At 39.6% G+C, this 12,591-nt stretch overlaps 1 protein-coding gene across 6 annotated transcripts in view; it reads right to left on the reverse strand.

Annotated features, from left to right (window-relative positions):
* Positions 1 to 450: 450 nt before the first annotated feature.
* The window catches only part of ZFPM2 (zinc finger protein, FOG family member 2), a 315,150-nt gene continuing 303,009 nt past the window's right edge, over positions 451 to 12,591 (reverse strand). For all 6 annotated transcript variants that reach the window (XM_071803865.1, XM_065832699.2, XM_071803863.1 and 3 more), the window contains 3 exons: positions 11,189 to 11,395; positions 7,055 to 7,279; positions 451 to 3,938 (listed from right to left, as the gene is read on the reverse strand). In XM_071803865.1, coding sequence (XP_071659966.1) covers positions 1,447 to 3,938; positions 7,055 to 7,279; positions 11,189 to 11,395 — 2,924 coding nt within the window. In that variant the 3' untranslated portion in view covers positions 451 to 1,446. The remainder of the gene's footprint in view (positions 3,939 to 7,054; positions 7,280 to 11,188; positions 11,396 to 12,591) is intronic.

The raw sequence follows: 12,591 nt of genomic DNA on the forward strand, positions 1-12,591 counted from the left end.
TATCTTTTTTTTTTTTTATGAAAACAGTGTATAAGAGACTGAACAATTGCAAGTGAAGGGTACTAATTGTGTATTAGTTCGGATTTTAATAAAACATATTATTGAATAGTATTTCTATATTGAATTTGTGGAGCAACCAGCTGTTCTGTTTAAATTAACTTTATTGGTTTTTATATAAGACCATTGAATATGTAAAGAATCATAGCAGAGGTGCTATGAAGCAGATTGTTCCACTGATTTTGACATCTGGCGGGAGTGTGTCTTAGTCTTGGTTGTGTTAGAGGCCCATCAGCAAGCACTCCCTCGAAGCAGAGGCTTCCTTGGTACTTATGTGAATGCTGCGGCCACTGAAGAAGGAGCAATGTTAACCTGTTCCTAAGAACTGCTTTACAGTTTGTGTGCTCTAAATCCTCCTTGAAAAACAAAGTAAAACAAATTTAAAGAAATTACTGCCAAACATCTCCAATGATCTGGAATTTTATTCCATCCATATACATGCATAGTAACAACATTTGTTGAGAAATTATTTCTATCAGAAGTAGAACATTATCTTTGTGATCACCAGTTGCAGTATTGCTACTCTTATATTTAAATATATCTTATATATGAATTAGATTCATAATTGCAGCATTGAGTTTAGGGTTTGTTTTAGACTGTGCCTTTCAAAAGATAAAACTGATTGATATGACCTCATTACTTACAATACTGCTTCCAGTAATTTTGTTCATTCTTTATAAAGTATTGCATTTAACAGCAAAGGTTTAAAAATTGAGACAGAGATGCATCAGCGAAAGAAAATACAAGTACTATACAAGAAAAAAATTGCCATCTTCATTTAACGTACGTTTCAGATTAAGAAAGTGGACAGAAACATACTGCTACATACAAATGCAAAGCCTAATGACTAAGGTACTGTATCTGCTAAAATATAAAGTGCAAACTGAGCCCAATTGTTCAAAAAAATTGAAATTTTAAGGCGAACTTTACAGCATAGTTGAAACTTCTTTGCAAGTTATATTTTAGCATATACATATATCCGCAACAGCATATAAGAAAAAAAATCAGGATACACAAGTGCTTTTGAAGCTATTTCTAAAATGCTTTTCTGTATTGTTTGTGACTATTTTCTTTAAAATCTACTATACAGTGCAAACCATATGTGCTACACAATAACTATACAATAACATTACAAATGACTTTAATATAAAGTTTTTAAATAAAAAATAACATAACTACAGCTATGAATACTGCTGGTAAAATAAATTAATATTTTTGAAAATGGCACCAATAATACACTTTACTAATGGACTGTAATGAAATTACACCTTTAAGTCTTCAACTCAGCAATAGCGAAACCTCCTGATTGTCCAGATGTAATTCAAACAGCTTTCCTTAGACTGTATGGAACAATATGCTAAACACAGGTACCAAAGGTGGCCGATTGTTTCATTTGACATGTTCTGCTGCATGTGACGAGCAATAAAACTTCTTATGAGTTATAAAGTTTGAAAGATTGTTGAACTGGATGTCACACAGTCGGCAATATTTTCCGCTGGTCGGGGCCTGGGTAGAACCATTCACGCCTTTCGCTATACTAGACAACTGTTCCTCTGCCGTGGGAATTGCTGGAGAGACATTTTCATTTGCAGTTAAGGGATTCTCAGAGATCCAGGAAGGCGACTTGTGCCCATCTTCATGTGGAGGGTTCTGGGAAATGTTCTCTTGTTGCGGGTTTGCGGCAGCTCTTTCCTCCTGTTTCAGTCCCCCATTAACTATTACCATGCCTCGGTTTTTTGGCAATAGCGGAAGAGACTCTTTCTTCTGCACAGCACATCCATTGGAAGGCACCTGGCCTTTAGGAGATTCACTTTCTGTATTTGTGCTTTGATCTAAATCAGTATTATGAATGACGAGAGAACCAGAAATGTAATCACTTGGCTTTATTCCGTAATATGGAGAAAGCTGGTCTGCTCCTTTAGCTTTCTTTATTGCTCCAGGGTAAAGGCATTGTGGAAGAAACAAATGTTTGTTTTCTTCTTTTGTAGCAATAAGCTGGGCTGCTTCACTAAAGACTTTTAGTCCTTGAAGTGTTGCTAAGTGTGTGGAAAATAAGTTTCCGTTAGGAGAGGACTGTTTTGAGTTTCCGTTTTTCTCACATTTGATTATGTTTCTTTCGTAACTGACATCTGGGCTGTTTCTTTCACTTTCTGGGTTCTGAAACACCTTACTGTCGAGTTGTCCCAGGTCGTTACGCTGATGGGCAGTGACAGGGCAAAAATTCTGCTTGTGAGCCAGGTAGTTCTCTACCTTGTTAAAACTGATCTTGCACACTGTGCACTCGTGGTAGTCCAGCAGCCTTTTGGGAGAAGCTGACGTCCTCTCTGATGGGGGTAAGCACTTTTTACTGAGATCTATCGGCACATCCATCTCCAAGCAAGACACAGTGGAGTGAGGAGTATCACACTTTGAAACTGGAACGCACTTGTTAATAGACAGTGATGTTTCCAGATGCTTTGAGACTATTCCTGGAAAGATATCACATCGTGGATGGTAACATTCTCCAAGGCCCTCTGTTGACTCTTGAGTAGATGTACAAGGATTGCCAAGATTACCCACTTCTAGAAATCGTGGTTGAACTAGTGGTGGCCTTTGCTCTTGCTCTGGTAGGCACATCTCATACATCTTCCTTCGCTTCCGCGTACGCATTGTTCTCTGCATGGCAGGCACTTTATTGGAAGCGGACCTCTTCAGCGGGGGATCGTGGCGAGTGGCACAGTAATACTGCTTGTGGACCATGTACGTTTCATGTCTGCTGAAGGTAATATTACAAGCTTCACACGTGGTCTTGTTGGGATCACTCTCCCCTTCTACTAAAGGAGCATTGGGATTCTTCACATCAGAAGGTTTTCCATTCATCTTCTCATCGCCATTGCTTGCAGTTGACAACTTCTTAGACTGTGTCGTAAAGTCTTTTTCATGACTTTTATTGTTTGGCCCAATCAAATCTAAAACACTGGAAGAGTTTATGCAAGATGTCTGCAGAAGTTGATTCTCTGGATCTGATGTGTGAGGAGCTGCATTCAGGATGTTTATAGAGCTTTGACCGTTACTGGGACTTACAGCTTCTGGCATTTTTTCTGGGACACTGGAAAAATCTGGTGACTTTGCCATCTGCTGCCATCGGCTGCTGCAGTAATGCTTTTTGTGTACCAAGTAGTTGTCCAAATTATTGAACGTTATGTTACACTCAAAACAGGTGGCCCCTTTGGGCATCAAAGGACTGTAAATTACAGGAGGATAATTGCTACTTCCATGCCTCAGTCTTCGATGGACCAGTTCAGACATTTTGGCTAATATCTCTGAAGCCTGAGGAACCACAGTGATGTCCTGAGGAAAAGCAAACTGGGAAAGAAAAGGTCCCATTGGGAAAGAAGGACCAATGTTAGGCTGAACTGGCGATGAAGCAAGTCTTGGACTGGATGGTTCAGATTTTATTTTAGTGTATGAAAAACTCTGCTTATTTGTTGCAGGCTGTGTTTCTGGCCTCTGGGCTGGAAGGAAAAGTGGAGCCTTTTTTTCACATTTATCAAGCTCTGTATCAGAACTTGCATCTTTAGTCTGCATGGTCTTTTGGCTCTGGGGAACATCATTTCTGCTCAACAGGTCCGTTGCTGGCTGTAAACCTTCTTCATTTCTACTTGGAGAGTGTTCAATGTCACCATCTCTCTGAATCTTGTTGCCAGAGACATGTAACTCTTGGTGCTGCAGTAGCTCCCTCTGAGTTTGGAAGCCAAAATGGCAGTGATTGCATCTAAAGGCAGCTTGAGTAAGATGCGAGAACAGGTGCTGATGAAAGTTAATCACTGAGTCTGCAGTGTAAGTACAAACTGTGCATTTCAGACTAGCACCGGGCGGGAGAAATTCTTCCATTTTCACTCCTACAGAAAAGACAAGTAAAATACAAAAGGAAGTGACCACTGTGCCTTTCATGAATTATACTGGAAAATCAGTGGCACAAAAGGTAGAAACACAGTAAGAACAACTCATTAGTCGCTCTGAAAATACTTGAATTGATTCAGAATTCCTTTCTTCGAACTGCTAGAGGACATTCCCGGCCTCTGCTCTGGACAGCCTGAGTATCTGCATGCAATCAGCCATCAGGGAAAGTAAGAACAAGGGAAAGGATAAAAACATACTGGACTTACTCTGAACAAATATATCTTAGAAATTACAATTTTAACCAAAGGAGGCACAATGTTCCCCATACACAATCACTGGAAATTTTGAATGCACAGAAAGCATATCAAGGTCAAGAGGATCAAGGTTATTATACAGCTTGAGGTACAGCCCTGAAAGCCACAGACAGAAGTAGCACTTAGAGCATTATTGATGCTCAGCTCACCTCCTGGCTTACAAGTTGGCTGTAGTGTGGGAACACGATAGAGAATTCTCCTCATCAGAAAGAACTGATGAGTTGTGTTCCTTGTGAAGGAGAAGGAGTAAGACATGGCTTCAGCAACATTTAACCTTCCACATATAATGGCCATAGGCAGTTACTGCTGTAATAAAACAGCTTTTCCTCATGAATTCATTACAGCTTCCCCTACCAAGAACAGCACATTCAAAGCCATTTTGAAATCATTACTGACACAAACATGGTGTTTAGAAACTGAAAAATGTTTAAAAAAAGATGAGACCAAATCTCTCTCCTACAACAACACAGATTCTGATTATTTGTTAGACAATAAAAACTGAAACTGGTAGGGATGGAATCTAAAGTGTTCAGTCTGCACACACACAGACACACACACACACACACACACACACATACCATGTCTTGGTCAAGTAAACTAGGTTTGTGGTAGTTGGGCAACATACAGGTGTAAGAACACTGTGGCTCAACCTATGGGAAGTCATTCTGTTGGACCTGGAGGCCCTCACTTCTCCCCTGGTGTCAGTGACTCCCACTGTTGTGAGTGACACTTAGAATCTGAACTACTGTGGGCCTCAGAGGCCAGAAGGAAGCCAGAGATACACAGAACTTTAATTAGTGCTTGTTCCCTGTCAGGCACTTTGTCACCAGGAGGCTTTAGCTCCTTTAATGCCATGAGATGGTGTTTCATATGTTTCCACATCACATGATTTAGTCATGGTGGAGTGTTGCTATGGACTTTGTATTTCAGTCGGGGGTCCATGCTCCAGTGGTGTGGGCCTGTTACAGCCCCCAGCGGGGACTGTCACAGATGCTGAAGTAGACACAGCAGTAGCTTACAGGGTATTTGGAAGAAGAATGTTTAATTTCTACTGCAGACGCTGCTATAACTTGTGACAATTTGTACAGAAAAATAAAGATTGATAGAATCTGATAGAGAGCAAGAATGATTGAACTGACTGCTTTATGACTGAAAAGGAGGGGGAAGGCCTGACATTCAGCCTCTGATCAAGAAATACCTAAAGATTCTTACCGGAAATCTGGCAGGATCTCAGAACTGTGTCTTTCAAGGAACACAGATGCTTATCTCTAGATTGCAACACGACATGGTCACTCACAGCTTATGGCTGAAAACCCTCTCTTTCACCCAAGCCAGTGGCATGTCACTAAACGCAAAGAGCTGAAGCAACCCTTTCACAAAATGGCTAAGATTTCAGAATTTTCCTCTATTTGGGGAGAAATTAATTTGTTATCATCCAAGAGTACCTGGTTTTAATTACTAGGCTGCAAGACATGCTGGGCTGCATTCATACGGTCTTGTTGAAGCTGTTGCTACTGTTCTGCTGGTTCACTGAACAGCGAAATATTAGCTAGGTAAGAGACAAAAAATGGCAACAGCCCGATATTCAAAGTTAAGATCAGGAAGCACAAAAAGCTCTGACCTTTAAATGAATGGTGAAGTGTTGTCTACATAAAGACATTTCTCACTCGGCATTCTTCTAGTCCTGTTCTGGGAGCTACCAAATTCCTTCAAGGCAACATGATGACTTATAAACTTGTAATTGCTGTCCAAGTATCAGAGGAGCATTTTTCACTTCACCAAGTCCACAGAGTAGACTCATACTCCTCTAGGAGTTTTGACGCTACAGCTGAACAAGGCTTTCTTCTGTGAAGAAAGCATCCATTAGTGTCCTTTAGACTCCATCCACTTACCAGGAGGATCAGGAACTCCTGTAGGGCCCTTGACTCTTTCCAGACACAGCTCTGTAAGCCAGACAGCCAACACACCCACACCTGACACCGCAGTCTCTCTTAGTTGTAGTCTTTCTCTGCTAATGAAAACTCCAGTGCAGAATGTTCTGCAAACTCATAACTGGTGTTTCCAGAATTAATTCAACACAAATTCAAATAGCACACTCAACCTTCAGGGAGGGAGATAAGATTCCTGTTGAGTTCCAGATTTTTTAATCTCAGGAATTCTGTAATCCACTTTCCCTATATCTAGTATTATAATTTTAACAACACAGACAAAATACTATCCCCATTTTATATTTCTAAGGAGGGAAAAGAATATGGTTATGAAACAAGAAGTTTTTACGAAACAAGTGTCCTCAGAAAAGAACACAGAGTTCTGGACCCCAGTCCTTAAAGCCTCCTGCCTAAGAAGCCTACTCTAGGATCCCAAGATTTCTCTCTGAAGGACTTGCTCTCTGGTGATGTGTATTTCTGCACTGAGAATCAAAACAGAGCAGACAGAGATTGTAGTCTAGCAGAATCCCATTTGGTGGATGGAATCGTGAAGTAAATGAATCTCTCACAGATGAAGCAGCAGCAGTCTGTGTCTGGATTCCTGAGCATACCTTCACCAGTAAAGAAATGCTGCCTATGTGCATGAATACACACCTTAAGAGAGAGACAGCATTCAGATGAGGGTTAGTAGATAAATGACACTCGTTACCTGGGAGAGGTGCTTGGTGTAGGACACAGGTCAGAAACTGGTGGCATTTTGGTAGCATCTACACCCAGTGCTTGCATACATTTGAAGACATTGAATGTCTATAGTGAATAATTCTTCAAACAGCTAAATCTAGAAGATGATAGAGGAAAATACATGGTACTTACCGCTGTGAGAATTTAGGTGCATTTCCATAGCTCTTGCGTTAGAAAAACTTTTGGTGCACTGTGGAAAGGGGCAGACACTTGATATTTGCTGAGCACCATCTTCATTCTCCTCTGGTAGCTGAGGCCCATCTCTTTGCCTCCCGCTGCAGTAGTACATGAGATGGGCCTGCAGGTTCCGCTCACTTCGATACCAAATGCCACAGGATTTGCAAGGGAATATGTCCTCTACAAGCAAACATAACCAGGTGCAGGTTAGCCACAGTGCACTCAGTGCCAACCAATTAACACAGCTGGTTAATTCCCCTCACTTCCCCATTAAATGCATGCTTATTTAATAAAATATTGAAAACAGAGCCATGGGTTTATTAAAATGTCACTTGCAGGTGAGAGACTGAACATGGGAGACAGTTGTTTCTTGTGAAGTGAGATTTAAAAATAGTTAAAAGAACAGCTAGAATTTTTGGCATGTGATTATTAAAATCTGAAATTAAATTAATTGTTTGTTGCGAATATGCAGTAGTAATTCAAGAATTAAGCTGCATTTCCAGTACATCACTACTCAATAGGTGACATCTTTCAATTGTACTTTCCTGTGTGCACAAGTCTTTCCAGCATTGGGTCTTGGAATTTTTGAGTGCTAATTGCAGATCATTATGACGAATGCATATTTTCAGAATATCTCTGCAGTTATTACTGTAAAATCCTGGAGGTCAGACTAGATTACATTTCCTTAAGATCCTACAGTGTTGAATGTAATATTACACTAAGCAGCATGTTTATTTCCTGGGTTTCTATTGTGATTAACATCAGAAATTAAAATTTCTTATGTTCTTTTGTCCTCTTGTTCTTGGTAAATTGTTACTGTTCCACTTTTCACTATGCAAAAGGGATATTTTCTATTTACAATGCAATTTTTCATTGTCTTCTATCCCAAAGCATCAGCATTCTTTGAGGGGCAGAGAATGCAGAGGTTGCACGGAGTGCTTCCCAGCAGCAGAGGGAGTAGATATTTTGATCATGTACTGAAGGCTACATACTTTAGTCAGGTGAAGAGTAAAAATGAATACTGTGTATATTTGGTTGTTAATACTCTGTCAGAAGTATACCTACACAGTACGTGTCATGTATCTGCCTATGAAGGACAAAAGACCCCTTTGATCTTTATGAGAGCTGAACTTGTCATTCTATCAGTAAGAACAAAGAAGAAATCCCAGATCTTTAGGGTACATCTACACCAGTAAATCCAAAGCAGACTAGAGCAGCGGAACTTCTTATTTTATTGTTAAATCACAAGAATGGTCCCTTCCACTTTTGGTTTAAGTCAGTTAACACCTTACCCATTCCTGCGTACAGTTCAGGAGTTACCATGGGCCTAGGGTCATTCCCTGCGACTGGTTTGGACATTTCTCTCCTGTTTCTGAGACTAAGAGAGGATAGAATTATGAGTGCAGCCAGACTGTGCCAGCTGACCTCAGGACTGCAGTTGCAGTCAACATCTAAACACATCTTGGTCAACATCAAAACTCCCACTGACTTCAGAATGCAAAAAATTGCTAGTGATTGCAATTAACTTAGTCTTGAATAATTGCTGGCTGAAAATATGGCATGTGTTGCTGATGATGTAATTCATTATAACTCATGACAATTTAATTTCAAATATCGATGTGTATAAGACAACGGTTCTGTTCCAATTCCTTTGGGTGAACAAAGTTGAAGACTCCAACCCATTGAAATGGACGAGTCTTTTATTTGTTAAATATGCAGCCAAAATTTACATTGCTTAGTTTGCTTCTCTGACTGCATTGCTAATGCTTGTCTACTTTCCTGCTCACGAATTTGCATAAAATATTTCTACCACTACCAGTTTCCATTTTTCCATTTGCCACTGAATAATTGTGCATGAATGTAAGACACAAACATTTAACAGAGATGTTAGTATTCCAGTATATATCACTATTAAAACGTTACTGACACAGCTTGTATCATCATGTCCATCATATGTGAAAACTGACATTTCAGCATTTGTTTTTGGCTTCAAATGGTTTAAAAAAGTTGAACGACTGAAGTTTCCACATAAGTGAAAGTCCAAAAGTAGTAATAGGAAATTCTGATATGGGCAACATGTCCTATTTGAATTCAATTGAATTCCATCACTGAATTGAACTTTCTGATTATCTTAATGAATTTGACTTCCAGCCATCTTTACTTCCTATGGGCTAGATGGCCTGTACAGTCTATCGCTGCAGTTATACATGGTGCATATTGCAACTCCCATTACGTGCCTTGCAGATGAAATGTGGTTGGGGAGTTTTGCATGGTGAGAGGATGGAATTCCATGGAGAACAATGTATAGGCATGGGCTCTGAAACTATTACGTTCCTAGAGCGATGCAGAATAGATAAAGGCTACTTGAAGTTGATGTTTTAATTTTTTAAAAGCAAAATATTTCATTTCTTTTCAGTGGATAGTTTCCAAATATTTCAATGAATCAACTGAGGAAATGAAACATTCAAGTTCAAGCTGAATGAGGCAAAGGTGATACTCTGATTTTGTTTTTTGCATAGAAAATGTTAGGAAGCGTTAAAAACCAAAAGATCAGACAAAAAAACACCCTTCAACACTTAGTTTTGCTAGAAACATTTTTTTTTTTTTTTTAGGGACCTAGCGAAAGAATGGTTAAGAGATGTCCCACTACAAATCTAGAGGTGCTTTCAGCATATTACTGGACTCATCTCTGGCTCAAGACTTTACCGAAGAAACTGAATTTCACCAGCTCAACAACAAAACATGGGGAACAGCCCTCTGTGGTCCGAGGCAAAGTCAGAACTGGGGTGGAAAGTTCTGGACAGTAAGACTTGCTGCTTTAGCAGCCTCCTGGAGTTAAGAGCACAGAGCTTGCTCCAAGTTGCTGCTAAGCCTGTATAGCAAGAGCTGATGCACCAAAAACTTTTAACACCTCTTAGCAACAGAAGTAGCTATGATCAGCGTGGCTTAGATGACTTGGGTATTTTAAGGTTTATCTTTTAAAACAGGATAACAACAAATGTGTAGCTTTCAAGATTATTTACGTAAAAAATAAGCAAATACCTTCCACTCAAAAAAGAAAGGAAAACACAGAATGAAATGTGTTACTGCAGATATTTTAACAAGTCCTGTCTGGAGAGCTTGAAGATGGTGTGACTGTTCAAGACAGTTTTATTTGGCCTGAGCCTGAGTAGCAGATCATGTCCTTGCAGGGGCATTCACACCTGAAATACTGTGTTCAGTAGTTCACTACAATTCATTACAATACTAGAAACCACAGGAACTATGGGGAAGTCCTCCAACATAGGACAGTCTTACAAAGTGCCAAGAGCTAAGGATGTGCAATACTGAGGACCACAGTAACAGATAAGACATTTGAAAAGTATTTAGAGAGGATGATGAGGAACTAGGGCTGTATAAAGGTAAAAAGCAGTAATACAAGAAAGTTAAGGAAATGAAATTTAATTCAAGCTGAATTCTCCCAGATCAGGAACTTATCATGTACTCATGTCCCTCCTTTCTAAGGACAGAACTAAATTACATGCTGTGTTTTGTCCATGATAGACTCTGCTGATGTCCAGAGGACGTAAAAATCTTCTTCAGTAGTCACATTGAGTGGAGACAAATCAGAGCTGCTATAAGGCATGATTTCAGCTGGATTTTGAAACTGGCACTGAAGAGACATTTCTTTCTGTCCACTGAGTATCATGAATTATTACTAGAAGCTGCAGTGGAAAGTAATGAGCTTACTTCAGCAGCAGAATCTGGACTCTGTGAGCTAACAGACCCATCCTACTTAGTAATATTGTTTTCACAGTTTCTGATTCTATTGCCTCTGGGAGCAGACCACAGAACCTCCACTGAGGGCAGGTCAGATAGTCTGGGTGAGGCTCTTGCAGAGCCCAGCTGCCAGACCGCTCTTCTTCCTGCCTTAATGTCTGCGAATTCATCTGAGAAGATCGGGGAATAAAAGCAGGCTTCGAGCTATGAGGTTTAAGTTGTGTGGTTTCTGTGGTCTTGAATTCACTGTTGCTGTATTAGCTGTTCATATGTGCCTTAAAGTACTGCTGTTAAAAAAAAATATGCTAGAGAATGGTATTCATCACTTACTGTTCACAATAGCTGTAGGCAAAATAGATGCCATGGCAGCTTGTTGAGGGAGCAGCTGTATGGAGTCCAGCAGGCGCGCAGGATACATCCCTTCGGTCAGAGTCATCTGACTGGCAGCCTGCAGCCGTGAGTCACAATCCACAACAAAGGCAATCAGCTCCTCACCCTCCGAGATGGCCTTGGTCGTTGTACACCACAGCTGCCCTCCTACCGGAAACATAAAAGCAGAAAGATTTAATTGATGATATCAGATTACAGAACTTACAATATCAGTGCCATATCTTCACACTCTTCTTTAAAAATTGCGATGGCTTCTTCAAGGTAAAGAGGCGAATCGTCTTCACTTTTACTGTTCTTCTTTATACCAACAGAGGAATTTTCAATGCATAAGGTTAACAATTTGGGGACACTTTCCTAACTATTTTCTAGCACGAACATTAATTTTTAATTTTTCATTTTGTCTCCTAAAAGGCCAGCATTATGAAAACCAAGATATAGGTGAAAATATTTTATATGGCATTTTTCTCACCATTACTTTTCACCACACTTCCTATATATTTTTTCATAACTCCAAGTTTGTTCAATTTTGAATACCAAATCACAGCACAATAAAACCAAACAGCTGCAAGAAAGAAATCAGATTTCCTCTTAAGGGTGTTCCTCCCCTCCCTTAGGTTTACCACCCTCTTTCTCTAAAAAATCTTCCCTTATGTAATATTCTTCGTAACATGACTGCTTTATCTCTGCTTACACTGACTGAACTTCCTGAAAAGAAGATATGCCAAAGATCTGTTTCATAAAGGCTTATTCAAATAAAGGTTTGTTTGAAAGGGGGGGGGAGGTGGAAGAACTTTCATCAAACGGTAAGATACACTATAGCTCTGTGCTGCAAATGTCACGTGTAGTGCATTAAAAAGAAAATTAACTATGCGAGTACATCTACTAATGTATTTGAATGCGATAGTGAATGTTCATTTATTTAACATGTTTAGACAGGCAAAGCACTTATATTGTGTTATCTACACTCTCAGGCCTAGATACATATCCAATACAGTTATGCCTGAAATAATGTTGCATACTTTATATGTTATAAGGCTTTTTTTTCCTCAGGTTTTGTATATATAGAAAAAGCTATATGTTGTATTCATTAGGCAAGCAAAAACTGTACTCGTTTTGATAAGTAATATTGCTGTGTTTATCTTTCGGCATAACTGCCTTTTCAACTGCACTTCATTTTTTTCCCCTCAAAGAGATTATAGTTTTAAAACAACTTGTTGCAAAAATCTGGTAGAGGAGATAACAACAGTGTATGATATGCCACAGCTAAATGGAAGAATTAGGACATTGTTTTAGAGAAATCTTGGACAATTAATTAAACCAGTCTATTAGCTTTCAAAGATGAG

This window comes from Patagioenas fasciata, chromosome 2, assembly GCF_037038585.1.
Source record: "Patagioenas fasciata isolate bPatFas1 chromosome 2, bPatFas1.hap1, whole genome shotgun sequence".
Lineage (NCBI taxonomy): Eukaryota > Metazoa > Chordata > Aves > Columbiformes > Columbidae > Patagioenas > Patagioenas fasciata.